This window comes from Sardina pilchardus, chromosome 9 (assembly GCF_963854185.1).
Source record: "Sardina pilchardus chromosome 9, fSarPil1.1, whole genome shotgun sequence".
Taxonomy (NCBI): Eukaryota; Metazoa; Chordata; class Actinopteri; order Clupeiformes; family Clupeidae; genus Sardina; species Sardina pilchardus.
In genome coordinates this window covers 19,336,451-19,356,102 of record NC_085002.1, presented here as the reverse complement: position 1 = coordinate 19,356,102, position 19,652 = coordinate 19,336,451, and the positions used below count along the sequence as shown (strand labels likewise).

Sequence of the window (19,652 nt, the reverse complement as noted above, 5' to 3'; positions counted from 1 at the left end):
AAAAAAAAATGACCAGAGCAGATTTGCTTAATGCTTGTGTGTGTGTGTGTGTGTGTGTGTGTGTGTGTGTGTGTGTGTGTGTGTGTGTGTGTGTGTGTGTGTGTGTGTGTGTGTGTGTGTGTGTGTGTGTGTGTGTGTGTGTGTGTGTGTTGCTATAATAGCATTATTATGTGCCAAATGACGACATAACCATATGGTCTTCAACAAGAATTGCCATAGTCGTATTTACTTGGTATGTCGTAACCAAGACAGGATATTGTGCATTATGTTTTATAACAACAGAAATATTTAAGTTAACCTTCAGAAGGGTATTTGTTTCTTCATGATCATCTATTCTTTACTACACATGGATAATAGAGCGTGTCAACACACTATCAAATATCTCTCCTGGTACTTTGACAGTCTGTGATTTAAGTGCATAAGCCTACCTGAAATCTGAAAAAAGATTGTTTTTCTCTATGTTACTAAAGTATAAAAGGGGCTTAAAATGGTGGATATCTTTGTTATCACAGTCATAATCATCGGACTTGTAATTTTCAAGAACACTTTAAATGGTAAATATAAAGATAATTATGTCAAAAGCCACGATTCAATGCTGCTCTTATTCATCAGTGAGGGTTGGATGTGGGTCTGTATTTTTCAGTACTGTATGACACATTGGGACCAGTTAATGTGGATCACAACGTTTATTCCCCGTTGTGTACATCTTTTTTTTTTTAATCAGTCTGGTTGTTCTTTTTGCCTTTTGATTGTGTAACACTAACTGTGTTTGTATTTTTTAATGAAACTGAATGCCCGTTTTTATGAATTTTCTTACCATGTCCATTTTAGTATTTTCTTGTTCCTTGCTCAAGCTACATGCCTTCCATCTTCTGCAGCTCTGTCTCTGCTTTTGGTGGAATATAACAATTTGTGTCCGCATTTTTTGGTGTTTGGTGTATTTCTGTGTTGCTGTAACTGAACTTATTGTTTTATTATTGTTTAAGTACTCTGTATGCTGGTGAGGTGTTGACACCTACCTTTGACTCTGGAATGTTAACACATTGATGTTTTAATGCCGTGCATACACAGACACCATAAGAGCTGTTGTGCCTGTAGTTGGGCATGGAGTTATCTGCTCTGGATTTAACAGTAACAAACAATGGGTCATTTTCAAATGTAGGTACAAATAACAGTAAGGACACCCACTGCATGTTGAAATACAAAATAAGCTGCTGCAGTTGTATTTTGAGCCTCTGATCTCCTTGAGGAGATCTCTGGATCTGTACAAGTTACTGGGAAGAAAAATAATTGATATGCGCTATTATGTTAGACAGACCATGACTAAAATCAATGTTGTCCATTGTTGTCTTATTGTTCAAAATAAATAAAGTTTAGGCAACATACCAATGGTGGTTTTCCTTTCAGGCTAACATAACAATTCAAATTAGATGGGTGCTGACTCTCTATAGGCTATTATAGCGACATTTTACATTTGCCTGCCTGCAAGGTGTGCATTGTAGTCTATTGTTTTTTTTTGTGTTTTTGTTTGATTGTTTGTTTGTTTGTTTGTTTTTTAAAGTTCTGTCAAGAGATCACGACTGACAGTCTGTTTCCAAAACCATTTAGCTGTTTTGAACAATGAACTATAAAATGTATTTCATTTTGTAGTGTCATTTTGAAATGTTTGCAGCAAAAGCTTTTCAAAAAGCATAATTTTAAACTGAATTGACCGGTGAAAGTGGCTACCATACGGTTTCTTCACCAGCTAGCAAGCAACGGAGTCATCCATATGTTCCCCGGTTTTACCCAAAAGGGTCCTATGTTCCCCGGTTTTACCCAAAAGGGTCCTATGTTCCTTGGTTTTCCCCAAAAGGGTCCTATGTTCCCCGGTTGCAATACATACCGGAGAACATAGGACCCTTTTTGGGAAAAGCGGGGAACAAAGGACCTTTTTAAAAAAAAAAAAAAAAAAAAAAAAAAAAAAGGGGGTCCTATGTTCCCCGGTCCTATACAAAGTGGGGAACATAGGACCTGGACGCTCCCACAAGCAACCATGCAGCAAACCTGGGAAATCTTTTGAAATTGTAAGAAGGAAAGCATGCGTTGTTATATTGAATTAGCCATACAGTAATTTCCCGCATATAAGCCGCATTGTGTATAAGCCGCAGGACAGTGTTTTATGCAAGTTAAAAGAAACAAAACCATAAAACCATATTAACTGCCCCCCTGCATTAACCTCATAGCTGAAGGAATTTAGCTAAATCAATTTATAAGTCGCGGCTAATAGTTGGGAAATTACGGTACTCTTATTTAGTGACCTACTAGGCCACTGGCAGTATAGTTTACACAAGCAACGGCATAGTAGGTAGGCAGGCAGCCTATGATGAAATAGGCTCCCTAGTTCACCTTCCCATAGACCTATGTTAAATTGTACTCTTACTCCGCCAGATAGCTCTAGTGGTTCGTGAGGAAATGTGATGAAAAAAAGCTTTTGTTTACAGATTAAATGAACACAACTGTTGCTGTTACTGAGATTAATCTGCTGTATCCTCTGTATTTAAGATTGATTAAGATCTTTTCCATCTGCTTTCTGCCTCTCCACCAGCAGCTCACTTCAAAGAACATGTCACTGGATACTACTATGTAAGATTACACGATAGCCTACATTTTGTTTGACCAAGGGTATATTCAGTGATTAAAATAAAGATGACATATATTGTTAACAAATCTTGTCCCATACTTTTTTGAGTGTGGGCCCCTGCCCCGGGCCTCAAAAGGTCTCTGCACGGCCCTATTGAATTCAAACCAGACCATGCTCAGACTGAAAAAATACTGCATAGGCTTACTTAGCATGATTTCATTATGTTTGCACAAGTACGATTAAATGACTACTTTCTATTCACCTATTCTCATGACTTGATTTTATTCACTTGTGATGTGCGATATCAGATAAACCAAACCGAAGGTGGTAGTCAGATTTGCAGGATTTAAGAAATAGTCAGGATTTGTTACTCTGAGTAGAGTATGAAGTACTCCAATAGTGCCCTCTACTGGCCAGTAGCTTCAACACATTCAAAACGTCTATGTAATGGTAGAACAGAAGGCACTGAAACAGTATGTCTATAACAATGGTGGTTTGATGCGGTCTGATTTCTGGTCTGATTCAATTCCCATCTATTTAGTCTGTTTTTGTATGTTGTATGTGGACTATCTGGATGACTCCATCATATGACACTATGTGTTCATGAGTTATTACTACCATCACTTTCCATTTTCATTAACATCAGCACTTAGCAGTTGCATCACTTAGTACCAGCACGTTTCATTTGCTTTGCCTTAGTATTCCAAGGTATTTACACCAATAACTATTTCCTTTCTTGAGAAAAAGCTTCAACTGAAACAACGTAAAGAAAAGTTAATGCATGTAATCATGTGGTTATTGATGACCAAGGCAATAGAGCAAGAGCTTAAAAACAAGAACCACAAAACATTACAGACGTAAACAGAATAGAGAAAGGAAAGAGGAAGAATTTGATGTCTCCTCTGAAACAGCTCTGAAAAGATTGTACAAACATCTGAACACAGAATAAAACAGCAGCCTTGAATAAGGAAAAGGCAGTGGGCTTTGAATCTCTCTTTTTTTTTTTTGATTACCGTGAACTGCTGTAAACACCCAAACACTTTATAACCGACCAATGCAAAATAAATGTGTCAACTAGAACAACAGTTTCATTGATCAACAAAATACATTATTGAATGGAATCAGTACAAACAGCACTTGATGTAAACTACCCAATCAGATGAGAGAGTTCAAATGACACTATATCTGATGAGTATAAATGAGAGCAGTACTCATTTAGAGTGCAGCAGAGTTTAAGGACACATTGGAAGAGAGATCATCTGCCACTACAGGAGTCAAAGGGTCATATAAACCAAACTATCAAAGTTTCAATAAGATTGATGCTGCCTGTTGTTTTTTTGTTTGTTTGTTTGTTTGTTTGTTTGTTTTTGGAGAACATTTGTGCCCATTTTGACCATCTGGTTGTACCAAAATAACATGCCAAGAAACCGGCGCTTTCCCTCATGCTCACAGCTGATGAGTGAGTGTGAGTCAGTGATAGCAATCCAAAGGGCCTTGAGAAGCGTCTGGATCTTTCACTGACACTGAAGCACGTCCATAGTCCCAGAAGAGTCGCTCTTTAATGTCAGGCATGACTAGTCACGTTTGTGTGTGTTTTTTTTCCCTTGGGAAAGAGTGCACTTGTCTGCATAAAAGAGAGAACTGTTAACACTTTAAACAGTGTCAACTGAACGGCATCTTGTATCCTACATACTAGATAGTCATACTCATACTGATGTCAATGCACTGTTTGTAACAACCAGGTTCATGTCCATCCAGCTGACAGACACCTCGTCCCTTTGTGCTAAATAAACAAACAGATAACAAAAAAAATACTGCATCTAAGCCAAACTAAATCTGGAGCATCCACACAGTTGCATAACAAATTATTAAGAGATCGTTCAGGTAATGCAATATTTAACTATAAATTACACAGAAAAAGCCAGACAGAGAGATCGGTCAGGCAAAGCGGCTAAGGAGGGTATTTGCAAGAGGACATGTAGGAACCATGTGCAGTTTTTCAAGCTTTCCCCAGTTTTGTCTTGTTTTGTTTGTTTGCCACGTAGAGTCTTTGACAGAATGCCCTTTGGAGCGTCCCCTTATCCCAGTGGTGGGGTCAGGGCTGATTTGCTTTATTTTGTTTGTTTTTGGCAGAGAGGGGTATGGGGTTCCATTATTCCCAGGCTGCTGCCCCCCCAGCTTCTTCAGTGTGAAGTGTTGGGTGAGGTCAGGCCCCTGGTACGTGGCCCCTTGCCTGCCTGCCTGCCTGCCTGCGCTCCTCTGGGGTTGTGGCTTTGGTAATGGACCCTGCGCTCCTCCACCCCCTGGATCAGGAGCAGTCCTGGCTTCTGCGGTGTTTTCGTTTACTGCTGAGGTCGCATGCCATGCCGCCATCACGCTTCCTCTTTAGCCGGGCCACCTTCAGAGGCACAGAGGTCACACAAGGTTACAAGAAGGTAACGGACAGGACACACAAGCTAAGCCAGTGATGACAGATGATAACACAAGCAGCTTGGTCCTCCTTTAAGAATTTATAATCTACAGAACGCTAGAAAAAGGAATGTGCTATTTTATTTTCCCATTTCTAGGCAGCTAGGTACTACATGGCTTGGATTATAAAAGTAGGCTGGCCCCACTTTTTTTGTGTAATGGCAAACTTTGATTCGATTTTAATACTCATTTAATTGTGTGGTAGCCAGGAGCCAGATTCACCACACTGTATTATGTAATAGAAGTGAAAGGCTTCCTGCACATGCACTGTTGTACAAATACACACAATAAACAAACACATTTGTTTCAGAGCACCTGAGTATTGTGTACTATTGAGATATAGTACAGTAATAGTGTGTCCTGCTCACGGGAGCACTGTGGCTCCAGCAGACTAGGATAAGACAAGTCACACAGAGATTAACAGAAGTCTGCAGACGGCAACATAAAACTCTTTATCTCAAGTACCTTAGCATCATGTTCCGCAAACCTCTGGAACATGTTGGCATAGATCTTCTTGTCGTGTTCATGGTGCTCACGCATCTTCCTCTGGCAGACAGTGATCTGAGAATTAGCGGCACGATTGGAGGGGTTCACCTGGAGAACGTGCCGGAAATCTTTTACTGCCAAACTGAACTCGTTCCGATGAAGACGAGCCTCCCCTCTCCGATAAAGGGCCTTTTCGTTGTCAGCATCGATTTCAGTCACCTGTAACATAGGGACATCGATTTTAAATGCCCCAGGCTCCGAGGACACATAATCCCTTACTTTCCTTAAGCTGCTTTTCTAGTCTAGACCAGCCAAGGTATACTGTACATCACCTTTTCCAACTTCATGCATTAAAGTCTAGGAACTCTAGAGACAAAGAGGCAGTATAGGTGCAGGTTTTAACCACCAATCAGTGAGTTGTAGCCTATAAGGTTCTGCTTATGACAAAAAGGAGGGTAGCTTCTGAGCAATCAGTGTTTAAAGGGTAAATTTATAACATATACAATATAACAATATAGAGATATACAGCCTAATGGATTATTTGATTCAGAACTGATGTAGAGGGAAAACTGATCAAACCGTTGCCATGGCTACTGGGGAAAAGCTATGTCCCTTTTCCCTACTGGGTTCAGTATAATGGGTTTAGTCTGATGTGCCAACTGGCTCTGATTAACTACGGGTTGTGGGATTAGATCTTGCCAGATCTACAAGTTGATCCAATCACTTTCTACACTATTCTAATTGAATGGGCACCATTGGCCAAATCTCAAGACACCACTCACTTCACCACAATATATGCAATAAAATCAACAGGAAGGTGCAGATTTGCAACCTACTGAGCCACTTACAAAACACCTACAGACAATGCTGGTGAGGGAGTAGGCCTAATCTAGATCCTGAGATATGAATTCAGCTGCAGGGGACACAGGAAGGCGAGGTGCTGGATATGATGTCCGAAGAGAAGTGGTCTTGTACCTTGTTGCAGTTGTCAATCACGTGTGAGTACTCCTGCAGTCTAAGGTAGCAGAGCGCCAAGTTGAGGTGAGCTACAAGCAGCAGGTCCTGGATAGCCTGTTGCTGCTGTTTGCTCACTCCACACTCCATCTCCAGCCAACACACAATGCGCTGGTACTGGATCACAGCTTGGTGGTATCGACAGGCCTGTGGACAGGACACATGAGAATCTGTCACTCCACTTTGTCATCGATATTCTTCAGCGCTGTGCTGAAACCAGCATTCGCTGGATTTTAGGTATACTATTTCAACTTGTCCAAGAATGCCTTTGTGTCCTTAAAATGAAATGTACCGCAGTTTTCTCACTAGCTCTAACAGAGTGGCAGGTTTTTTATGTGGGGAAACTGTGATCAACTGTAACTGACACAATTCTACTGTAACTGGCACACACACACACACACACACACACACACACACACACACACACACACATATATACAACATCCTGTTGCCAAATTCACTTTCATTCTCAGTTTTAACAGCAGAAGCTTCACTCTTGGTGTTACCTTGAAATAATGAGTCCCTTTCTGTTTGACCAAAACCGATTGTTCAAGTTTTTCATTCAGGTCCATTTCCCAAGATTCTTTGGCCTAAAAGTGCAGAAATATCCATCAGTGTTTCAGTCAATACCTTGTCAATACCTTGTTCAAGTGCAGTAAGTGACTGATTACACCAATGTGCCTTGTCTTATGCATAACTGATACAGACCGTCATTTGATATAATACAATGTGGCACAAACGTTGACATTTGCACTGTTATTTTTGAACAGAAGAACAGCTTTTCACAGAAAAAAAAATATCATACCTTTACAAAGTCTTTGAGTGTTACTTCATATACCAGATCAGCATTTGGTCCAATGTCATACTTCTGTTTCCCCTCAGTTCCAAAACCGTATCTGTCAAAAACGATCGAGAAAATCACATCTCTCATAGTTTCAAACCGGTATGGCTAATCAGAAGCGGAATCAGAATACAGTGTCATTCACGTCACTTAGGCGGGGATCACATTAGCCAGCGGCAAGCGGCAAGCGGCAGCGGCAAGCGGCAGCGGCAAGCGTAACGCAACGCTCAGACCATAATAATACATCTAAACATCCTATCTCGTTCCTAAGTTCAATCTTTGTTGCTACGTCCTTAGACGAATCTGATTGGTTAAAATACCTAAACATTCCAAAACTGATTGTGACGAGCCGAGCGTTGCGCTTCAAAGTTGAACCATTGCGCTGCCGAACCATAGAGAACAATAGGAAACCTGCCGCTTGCCGCTGGCTAGTGTGATCCCCGCCTTAAAGAGCACGGTGCGTACTTGGACTTGAGATACAGCAGGCAGCATTCTCCCTTCTGCATCTTTTCCATGGCCCTGTCCACTCCCAAGGGCACCCCGACGTCCTCGGCCTCTCCAACGATGAAGCGCACGTCCCGCGACTCGAACACTCGACCTCCACAACTACCCTCGAGGTGTACTGGGGATAGACAGACAAACCGTCATCTATATGTTGGATGCGTGCCTTAATCATGATAGCATTTAACTTATGCTTCTCAGTCTAACACAATGGAGCACTTCAATTAGAAACCGGCAAATGGCTTTCATAATATGCTATGTCATATTACTGTAAGCCCATTTATGTAACAGAAATATGGGCTGCTTTGTCAATGGCTTGAGAGGCCTCACCCTGGACCGTTGCTCCATCGTTGGGATTGGTGAAGCCTGAACCTTTGACCTTTATCCTCCGCACGATGCCCCCATCTTCCGTCAACTCCTCGCCACTGAAGTCCAGCAACTCCACCTGAGTGAAATATCACCCCCAATCAAATGCTGAGTCAAAAACTAGAATCAGTGCAGTAAAGTGCAGTAAAGATGTGGCCATGAGAGATCTTCCATCTCCTTCGTGTATTATTGTGGTTTAAGCGCAGGGTGCAGATATTCATTCAACCTCTAACACCAAACCATCCCAGTAGTGGATTGAGTATAGTAGCGATGCTTATCAGGCATGAATCATCTACGGTAGCTCCTTTCAGATATTGTGTCAATATCTATCTAATAATACATAACTTTTTCAGTTAGTTAGTAGATTAATACCGTTCAATATAAAATATTCCAAATGGAAGTGATATTGCAAGGCTACACTCTGTATGCTTGGTTCTTCTCTTCACGGGGAGGAGGAGAGGCCCTTACCTCAAACACTAGTGAGCTGTTCGGGGGGATTTTGGGGAGGTTGCCAGTTTTGCCATAGGCGTACTCTGGCTTACACAGAAATGTGCAGACCTCCCCTCTCTGCATGGAGGTCACACCGATGTCCCAGGCCTTAATCACCTGGCCTACAGCAGGAACACAAACAGAAGAGTCCTCAGTATCGGCATCAGCCGAAGACAAAAAGGCATCATTGAAAGTAAAGTCACATGGGTGTTCGATTAGGCAGATTTACAGTAGATGTCTGATGTGTTGAACGCAAAAGCTCAACGCAGTGCTCAATCCTGTATCACTATTATTATTCTACATCCATGCGCTGATGCTAAAACAATTTTGTGCAAATAATGGCAGATGCTATCACCTGTTTCCTAAAAGTGATAAAATACACCGTTTCATGCAGTCATGTTTTTGCAATGATATTAGGAATATACTGGGACATTGCTCAGGGCTTTCATTATGAGTTTTACAGGTCACACACACTGCGTCTGACATGACACAAATGTCCCACCTTTTCCCACGTTAAAGCTGAACGGCTCCATGCGATCAATGCTTGAGTCAAACTTCCTTCCATTGAGCAGTTTTCCAGTGTAATGAACAAACACCTTATCACCGATCATGGGACTTTCCCCCTGTGCTCCCTGTCTCCTCACCACCTGTGTGAGAGGGGAAAGAACAGAGATACAGACATGTGTCAAACAACCCTACTTTTCTTCAGGACAGAAGCTGACATTTTCATTTACAGTGTGGTTACAGTTCCATATTGAGGATAATGCTGTGGTTCCACATTGATATAGTACATTCATGACACTGATTTGTAACTGATCATCTGCCATGCCATTATAGTGAACACCACACTTTGTGTGGAACTTCAATGTGGTAACTGATATGTTGCCGTTTTGAATAGCTGATGGCTATCCAATCAGGTGAGATCACCAACATGTGACAGGACAATATCAACATCATCTTTCTGGATCTCATGAGGAAAATATTAACATTTCTTAACATTTTCCTTCTACAGCTCATACAATCTGAATCCCATTGAAATGACTTGGATTTTATGGATTAGGTGAGAAAAATTTTAGGTGTACACCTAAAACATTTTGGTCTGTACCATGAAGTGAACACGGATTCAACCATGTAAACCATATAAAAGCATATACCCTCAGGATGTGAGCTAACATGACACAAGAAATGTCCCACCCTCCTCATTAGTATGCTGTCCAGTGTCCATGCATAATACATTGGGTATTGGTAAATAGAGTATACGGCTGATACCTTCTTGGGCTGTACCATTTAGGGAAAACGGATCCCAACCGCTTAAACCATATATTTCCTGAAAGCATATACCCTCAGGGTGTGAACTAAGATTTTGACATGTCTCACTCTCCCCTTTACTTTCCTGCATGTTCATAATACAGTACATAGGGTATGAGTAAATCGGATATATGGCTTGTACCTTTGGGTCTGTGCCATTAAGGGAAAACTGATTCAAAAACCAAAACCATGTATTTCCTGAAAGCATATACTCAGGATGAGGTCTAACATGGGTTTGGACATTTCCCGTCTCCTCATGACTTTGCATGGTTGATAGGCCTACTGTACATTTTGACATTGGGTATAGTTAAATCGGGTGTATGGCTACCTGCATACTATGTACTCTACTAATGATCTCCATCATGCATTTTTGTTATAGACACATATAGCTATCAGAATATCAATCAATAAAATCAATAAAGTTGGGTGCCCCCAGTTTACACTGATCAGCCAAAAATTCTAAAATTGGGCAATTCCAACTCTAGATTTTGTTCCGCTCTCCAATACATTTAAAACTGACTTCAAGATGTATTGATTGCCTTGAAAAGCATTACAGTACATGGTCCCATTTCATATTGTACTCCACACTTCTTCCCTAACTTCACTTCCATGTCCTTGCATGGCCCTTGCAGCTACTTGACCAGTGGTTTTGGATTTCTCCGCAGTCCAGATTAAGGCCACGGGACCCTAGGCTTAGCTCAGAGTCTGCAAGGCCAACCACCCTCCCTCCCACACATGTGGTAGAGGCCATCGGTGTGATGCTGCTTACACAGCTGGCACCTGCTCAAATCCACACTCGCATTTTGTCAGTTGCAGCAGTACATACTATACTTCCATAAAAGAAAACACACAAAAATAAGTTTTTTTATGAGGGCACTAAGCAACAGGAAATAGTTTCTGGTGGGTTGTTTCGGACATTCGTCGACAGGTCCTTCTTGGTGAAAATAGGTTGTTTTTGTACCATTACGGACAGGACTTTGGCTGTCGATGCTACTGAGCCATTGCTGTGTGACTTTTAAGGAAAGGGGTGCAATTTTTAAGGAAAAGACAAATAGTGACAAAACATTGTTTTAGCGGTTTTGTACAGTTTGACCTGGTTTGTGTATGCTTCAATAGATCCAGATTGAAACCTCAGGCTGAAATGAAAGGTTAAATTTCTCCTATTATCCACTTGGCTTATCTGTAAATGTCATCTCCTTTCATGCAAGAGAGCAGAGAAGAACATCTTAACTCAGGATAAACAGTGAGAGATTAATCTCATAGACTACGTAGAACCTGAGTATGTTGCTAAGAAAACATTTCTGCTTGATTTCATCCCTAAATACTGTGCACTAACAGGAATATTTCAACGAACAGTGGCTGATTAATTTAGTGTGACTGCACATCAACTTTTCAATGCCCAAAGCTATCATCACACATCCAAGCCTCCTTGAACAAATTACAACAACTGTTGTGTCAAATAATCTATTGTTACAACAGTAGATTACCAACTGAGAGAAGAAACTAAACAACTAATATCCTTTGTGTATTTGTGTGTTTTCACTCGATTTTCTCAGTCTATTTGAGCTCTAATCACTAATTTACAATTATTCAAATCATTCTTTTGTCACCTACATAAGTCTTAGTGATAATCCCACAAAAACTATAATGACATAACATCAATCAATATAAGAAACTTAACTGCAACATATACCTACTGATCAACATCCTTTGGATTACATTTATTCAAGAAAAAGCAATGATTGAAACATTGATTCATAGAATCAGTTACAGGCTTGTGTGTGTTGGCACGTGTTTGTATTTGTCTCACTCACTTGTAGGCCTTGGGCTACTGCACTAAATCTGAACAATCCTGAACAACCAAAACTGGCAACCATACGTTATAAGGGATTAGGGATACACCTAATCATGCCACCCAAAGCTGTGTTGCCAATGTTGCAATGATGTTTATCCTGTGTTAAAATTATGTTTATCCATGTGTTAGACATGAAGAGCTCTGTTCCAAAACGCTATATCCATCATGTTAATGCATTTTCATTCATCTTTTTTTTCCTTTTTTCCAGGTAATTTCAGTGAAACTGTAATTGGGTTATTGTTATGTAATTTATCTCTTCTCAATCTAAAAAACCCAACATTACGTTCATGTATTTAGTATTACCTGAAATCCACAATTAAATAACATGAACCCAATAAAATGGATTTATAGCATTTTGGAAAAGAGCTCTTCACATAGCCTACTCTTGTACCATATCCCTGTAGCTCTCCCTCTTTTATTCACATTTGTTAAGATATGTATGTAATAGTGTAGAATATGACTATTTTCTACACTATCACACATATAAAACTGAACATTCAGAATACATCAGACATGATGGGAGATTTTTCACGGCATCTGTAAATGGTACCATATCTCAAAGCCATGAAAATGTACATATGTGTAAATAAAGATTTGCATCATTGTACGAGATGAGGACAGCAAAACAAAATATCTCCTCACAAATATCTCAAATCCACCCCCTACAAAGGTCAAACACGGGCAAAATATGTGCTCAACAACATAGCAAGCACATTAAGAACCTGATTAATGAGATTGGGTCCTTACATTATTGCCATGTAACTCCACCTTTTGGCATCTAATGGACATCTGTCAAACTGTTTTCACAAGCATCTGTTTTAACAAGCCCATTACTGTCTCAGTGGCAGAACACTGCGGCTTAGTCACACAGTGACCTGCAAAAATGTTCATCGCTCCGTGCCTCCCCTGCTGCAGAACATTGTGTTCCCAATTTCTATTGACTGGGAGGTCTCCAAAGAGCAGCCCAAGGAAATGCACAGGTGAATTCTGAATCTGTGACACAAGCCCAATGATGTGAGCTAATCTGTCAGATACAGCTTCAACTAAACAAGACATTTCTTTTTCTATCACATCAGATACCTTTTATTTTACTTATAAGCATAGCATGTCAACCTCAGCCAGCCTGAGTTCTGTGAATATACATCAAAGAGTCAAGTGTGTGATATCTTAAAAGACGTCACGTGTTCTGAAAAAAAAAAAAAATAGTAAGATTACCTTGCAAACACCCTTATCTTTGTTCGAAGTGATGTCAATACCCTCTTTGGCAAAGAGTGCTGCTATGGACCGCCCATCTGTAAACTCGCCCCTGTGCGTGTTCATTTCTGTAGTCCCGCTACCCCTGGAAATAAACAAAGACTATTCACACATGTATCCATCGACAGTAGCACAAACTCACACACACCAAATGAGTTTTTTGGGCTGAAAAAAAATTACCATACCGTAGCATCAGGATTGATTTAGATAAGCTTTGAAAAACAAACTCTATTGAAACAATATGTTGCTATGCTTTGAAAAACATGCCCTAGTGAAGTTACTCAGTCTATTATGTTGGGTGTTTGTGTTGTGCAACTATATCGAGCGGTTGTATCTTATTTATCTCCTCTATCGTGTCTCCATCAATATCCTGTAGCTCATCCAACCAGTTCCTCATCTGATCAGTGGCATTATCATTTGTTTGTGTGTACACTGACTTCTCTCGTACTCTTTGATATCTGTACACGCTGTGACTGGGGGTCCCCCCCCCCCCCCCCCCGAGACACACTAACTTCCCTAACTGAGTCACGGTTAGGACATCTCGTTCGCAAGAGCCTCTATTTAAAGAAGTGGCATATCTCTCACTTCATCTGTGCAAATTATATTTGCGCTGAATTCCTAGAAAACTATTCCCTGTATGTGCTATTAAAAAGAATTCTCTTATTCTATTCTCAGATTCTTCAATAACACCTTCTCATTGAGTCTCAATTGGCCCACTTCTATACTAACAATACCTCATTTGAGTGCATGAGTGCGTTCACTATGATAATTACGACAGCAAGGGGCAGATTGGCAATTGAAGCAGTGTCTGTTTCTGTCTTCAGCTTTCTACAATTGGCAAGCAAATATTAATACCTTTTCTTGACTGACTCATTTCAAAAAGCGAAAAGCCAATCCTATCCAACAGTGTGGGAAAAAGACAAAGAAAAAACACAAAGAACAAATGTGCCATTCTAGCTAAGAGCACTGACCCAGAGAGCAGTAAGAGAGCAAAATAATTTTCTTAACTTGTCTGATCAAACTCTACTATGCTGCATATGGCAACAAATCCAAGTGTACTACATACACATAAGAAATCATTTTTTCATGTCAATATTTGATGTTTTGCCTGACTTGACATTCTACATGGGTGCGTTCCTTGAGAGCAGTTAACCAGACCCAGATTGACATTTGACACGTTTTTAAACTGTCACTAGAACTCGCAGTGTCTGCCAGAATTCTTCAGAGGATTACTGATATTGTTTATGCATTGGCCCGATACTACATAGTTACTAAACTGCTGCTAATGATGACAAGATGTTTCTCACAGCAAGTGGATTTCACTATCCAAGTTTACAATTACAGGAAAAGGCAAGGGAACATCTTAACTTAGACATGCTCTGGGAAAAACATATCCATTGTTTTGATGTTAAAGTGTTGACATTGACTGGAATTTACATTGTGTAACATGACTAGAATTATACTCTATTGAAAAAAAAAAAAGCCCGTGCATTTTTTTCGGAATTGAAGTTTTAAGAGTATTGACCCTCTTCACATGCTATACAGAGTTGTGATTTTGCATCCTGGGTACCAGGCCATATTATGTGTTTTCAAACATGATACTGTACATTTCAGAAATATATCAATCTATTAGAATATTTTGACACCTTGGCAGACACCAACAGAAACAGAAGCAATAAATGTGTGTCCATGTAGTCTAAGTATTGTTGTCTGTTCTGTTGTCTTGAAAAGCACTATCAAAATTAAACATATTATCATTATTATTATTATTATTATTATTATTATTATTACTGACTCAGATTATCTGAAAACTTAACAAACTGCATCCAACAATTCTTTATTCTGATCAGCTAGACAATCTGTTGATGAGAGAATTGTATTTCACGTGACAAATCCAACTATTGACGATGTTGAATTAGGCAAAACGGTGTGCATGTGTAGGCCCTCATACATTTGTTTACAGGTGAATATATGTGTATGCTTGTGCATACAGTATTACAGTATGTTTCCATGGATGCCTGAACGGTATTTGCCTCTGTGATCGATCGATCCTTTTGCTAAAATAAAACTGAACAGGTTGAAAATGCCTGTTCGTCATGTGAGTATTTTGTGTGTGTGTGTGTGTGTGTGTGTGCGTGTGTGTGTGTGCGTGCGTGTGTGTGTGTGTGTGTGTCTGTGTGTGTGTGTGTGTGTGTGTGTGTGTGTGTGTGTGTGTGTGTGAAAGATAGAGAGAGAGAGACACACACACAGCAAGAGACAGTGCGTGTGTGTTTGTTACCACACTACTGAAGCTTGAGAGTGTGTGCAGTGGAACAGTATGTTCTCTCTATTCAGAGTTCCTGGCACAATCTGATGTCGTTCACCAAACTAACTCTACCAACTCAACATTAGCTTCCACTGGCAAAGCATCATTGTTGCTTCACAACAGACCACAGATAAAATGATGGTATAATGAACATCCACTGTCACACAAGAGATGCTCTCTTTAAAATGACATCTAGCATGTAATAGCTCTTCCAGCCTTTCAACATGAAATGATATCACCCTGAACATCTATACATCCATCCCGAGTCATTGATCTAATAATGCCTATATCACAGGCGACATTAGCAAAACTGTGCTTGCATTCAAAAATAGGCTTCTCTGTCCAGATAAAACAGGGGGATTTTCAATGAGAACATACAGTACACTAAATGTCTTTGCTAGACAGAGAGAGAGAGAGAGAGAGAGAGAGAGAGAGAGAGAGTGAGAGAGAGAGAGAGGAGGGGGTTGTACTTTGCGTAAATATCAGTTCCACTCAGCTTTCAGGAAAAGATGAGGAAACAAAGAACAGCAACAGAGTAAAGAACAGTCAGTTCTGGACACTCGTGGCCAGCCAGTACAGACAGGCTATGACTCAGGGATCCTAATAACAAAGTCAATGCTTCAATGTTTATCTGGACATACACAGACTGTTTCACACCGGAGTGAATGTACTTTCAACCTTATAAACACAAACAACGAGGGAAGACCCCATCTTCTTCTGGGTAGTCATCGCCCCTTTATCTAGCTGATTATAACAGTTTTGTTTATGGTGATGTAACACAGAAACAAAATAATAAACAAATAATTAAATGCTTTCTTGCATACACTCGGAAATTTCATGACACGAGTATATATAGTCGAAATGCCTTGAAAGCCTAAAACAATAGACCACATCATTGTGTGGTAATCTTAAAGATCAGCTATTAAAGACAATCGGTTATCCATAAAAAAATAAATCATACAATCAATCTTCGTAAGATACCACATACCATCAGGTATATACCAAAGAAAACCATTAATGCTTTGAGTCTTTGCCTTTCTGATCTCAAATGCAATCCTGACACTCTTGATATAGCCTACGAGAAAAGTCAGTTATAGGTTCCTATCTATGACAATGATTGACAGATAAACCAAATGCACAGCCTTCTTTACAGTAGGCTAGTGTTATTCATATCACAGGGGATATCCATAGCCATACATTTACAAAGCATTATAAATGTCACATATCCATTTAAAAGGGGGAAAACAATTGTTGAGCACAAAACAATGAGCCATTTCAATCAAATTTACTTAAATGTCTGATTTAGATATGATTTCACTGCTTGGTTCACACTATTACAGAAAAGTTAATCAATTCCTAGACCGCAACCAGAATGTAGCATTAGGGACACATACAGAAGTGACAAGAGAACAGGTTTGCCTCCAAAAATGTGTGAATTAACGCATCTAAAGAACTAGTGCAATAATGACCCTGCAAGGAATCTGCAACAATTCTTTGAAAAGTCTTTTTTTTTTTAGAATGAACAAAAATACTACAGAAGGAACATGTGTAGGACAAAGGCGTTTTTGGAAGAAGAAGCAGCAGCCTGTGTTCTGAAATGACCCCTGTGTGTGTGCGTTTGTGTGTGTGTGTGTGTGTGTGTGTGTGTGTGTGTGTGTGTGTGTGTGTGTGTGTGTGTGTGTGTGTGTCAGTGTGCGCATGTGTGAGCATGTGTGTTTGTGTGTGTGTGTGTGTGTGTGTGTGTGTGTGTGTGTGTGTGTGTGTGTGTGTGTGTGTGTGTGTGTGTGTGTGTGTGTGTGTGTGTGTCAAAGATTGAATGGAGAGAGCACTATGCTGGGCTTGGTTTGGGTTTAATGAGCACTTAAACTCTTACTTCTCTATTGCGTTGTAAATGATCTATTAACATAGGCACACAGATAGGCTATAACACCTTTCAATTTTGGGAATGTCAGTGAGTAGCTTAAATTTAAAACTTATAATAAAATACACCAATAGTCCACACAAGGCTTCAACTCCTTTCAATGTTGTGAGGTCAGCATAGCTTAAATTAGAAACGTATAATAAAAACACACCAATATACCAAATATATATCTAGCTCTATATCTGGGGTAGGGATGTGATTTTCTAAGCTCTCCATCTAAATAATACGTTAAATTACTTGGTCTGATACACTGTATCATCCCTGACAGGCTAGGCTATGTCCTTTCAGAATATCTGAAATAACTATCAGGCTTTAAGAGACACATAATAGGCTATACGTGTAAATGTGCATAATGCAATTAATGAAGAAAACGACTTACGAACTGGCTCTCTCGCTTCTGCCTCTCATGTGGTTCTATATCCGTAATGTAACTTCAGGGAATCGCGCCGGCAGCCTGTACTAGTAGTGTCACGACGCTGGCGGTAACGTTGTGTTCGACCCGCCCTCTCCAACCGAAGGTACTTTGTGTTCCACTTGCAGTCTGACAGACCGCAGCCCCCATCTCAAACACATGCATACGCGCGCATACACACACACGTAAGCGCGTACACAAATATACGACTCGGTACCATCACAGCCACATGGGGAGAAGGGAAAACTAGACGAGAACGAGGTAGGAGGCGGAGAAAAGGAGGGGGAGGGCGATTTAGTGAAGAAAAAATTATAAGGGCAGGTCTTGGAAAGTATCCACAGAGTAACACAATGTTCCGGCTGTACTGTAGCTTGCGCTGATGAGAACACAGTGTCCTACTAGACACCCTGACCCGTAACCCGTGAAGTGCCGGTTGCTGTGCCGATGTAGGGAACAGGCTGTACTGTGCACACGCCTCTGATATACCGCTCGAAGCCTACAGCATGAACGTCGCGTTTTATGGCTCCAGTAGTTTAATAGGAGTGATAAAAAAAAATGCCATCTGGCATGCCGTGCGGGAAGGACTAGGAATGCCTTTTCGCCGTCCGAAACAATTGTACAATTTGCATATTTGGTGAAAGATGTCACTTACTCGTTTGAAAACAACGCTGATTATTTATGTTTATGTTTTAACCGAACCATTAAGCATCCTTTATTTTGGATAGGTTAGGCTAGTTTTATTGCTTAATTCGTAATTTTGTTGGTTCATTTGGTCGTTGTAACAGGTAGCCTGTTACATTCACCCATGTGGACTGTTACATTGCAGATCTCTAGGAATTCGCCTAGATGTTGTTTTATTGATCAGGAATTTAATTGGTGCTTGCATATGAACGGTGGAAATCTAGACCACATACTTATAAGAATCAGACATTTCTTTAGCCAGCACTTGTGTTTTAGGTGCCATTTTATTAATCATACACTTGGGCACTGCTTTAACATACCTAATCATGGTTAGTTATAAGCAAAATAGAGCGCTACGCGCTCTATGATCTTTGGTTATAAGCTAGTTATTTAGAATTCAGTACACATATTGTGACATAAATTATGTGTCTGACACAACTCCTTCACTGGTGACACTTTCAACAAAGAAAATAGGCCTTCACCAAAAACACTTTCAGTATCTGTCTCTCGGCCGTTTGGTAAGCTACCTTTGACAGCTCTGTCATTAGACTATAAATTAACAAATTAACTCAATACAATGCAACTTTATATTTAATTAATTCATGCCGCTGCCAGTTGGTTTCATCATTTGGACCAACAAAGCAGGTCACTAAACATCCTTTGACAAAGCTGCAAATAGATGCAGACATGCAATTTACCATTTACAGTATTAAAGAAATGTAAGTCAATAGAATATATGGGGGTACTGCCAACTGTATGTCAGTTTATTCGGGATTTATTCTGCTCAGATTACTGTTAAATGTATGCTACTGTTCCCCATGTCCAGTTATGGACATAGGTGTTGTGTTAGCTGTATTTTGGGTGGGGGAAGGAAGGGGAGTTTGGGGAGGGTGCTGATGTTTGGTGTTTGAGAGCAAATATTAAATGTGTCATATGCAAATGTATGTTTCATATCATTTATTGTACCTTTAAGGCACTCTTGCGTGTCTTTAAGATGTCTTAGTGTTGATGGGTTTTTCTATTTCTATTATATTCTATTTTCTAGGAAAAAACATTTTGAATATTTCTTCATCATTTTGTCACCTCCCTGGCACTCAATTGTCTTAAGGCCCATTCAGATAGGCCTA

At 40.1% G+C, this 19,652-nt stretch overlaps 1 protein-coding gene across 1 annotated transcript; it reads right to left on the bottom strand.

Moving 5' to 3' along the window:
- Positions 1 to 3,387: 3,387 nt before the first annotated feature.
- Positions 3,388 to 18,033, bottom strand: fkbp5 (FKBP prolyl isomerase 5). The gene is made up of 11 exons (XM_062546193.1): positions 17,812 to 18,033; positions 13,168 to 13,291; positions 9,292 to 9,436; positions 8,769 to 8,911; positions 8,265 to 8,379; positions 7,899 to 8,055; positions 7,398 to 7,488; positions 7,099 to 7,182; positions 6,554 to 6,739; positions 5,558 to 5,797; positions 3,388 to 5,021 (listed from the first exon to the last, which is right to left on the bottom strand). Exons 1-11 carry the CDS (start codon positions 17,838 to 17,840, stop codon positions 4,932 to 4,934), a joined length of 1,404 nt encoding a protein of 467 aa, XP_062402177.1. The 5' UTR covers positions 17,841 to 18,033; the 3' UTR covers positions 3,388 to 4,931.
- Positions 18,034 to 19,652: the final 1,619 nt, after the last annotated feature.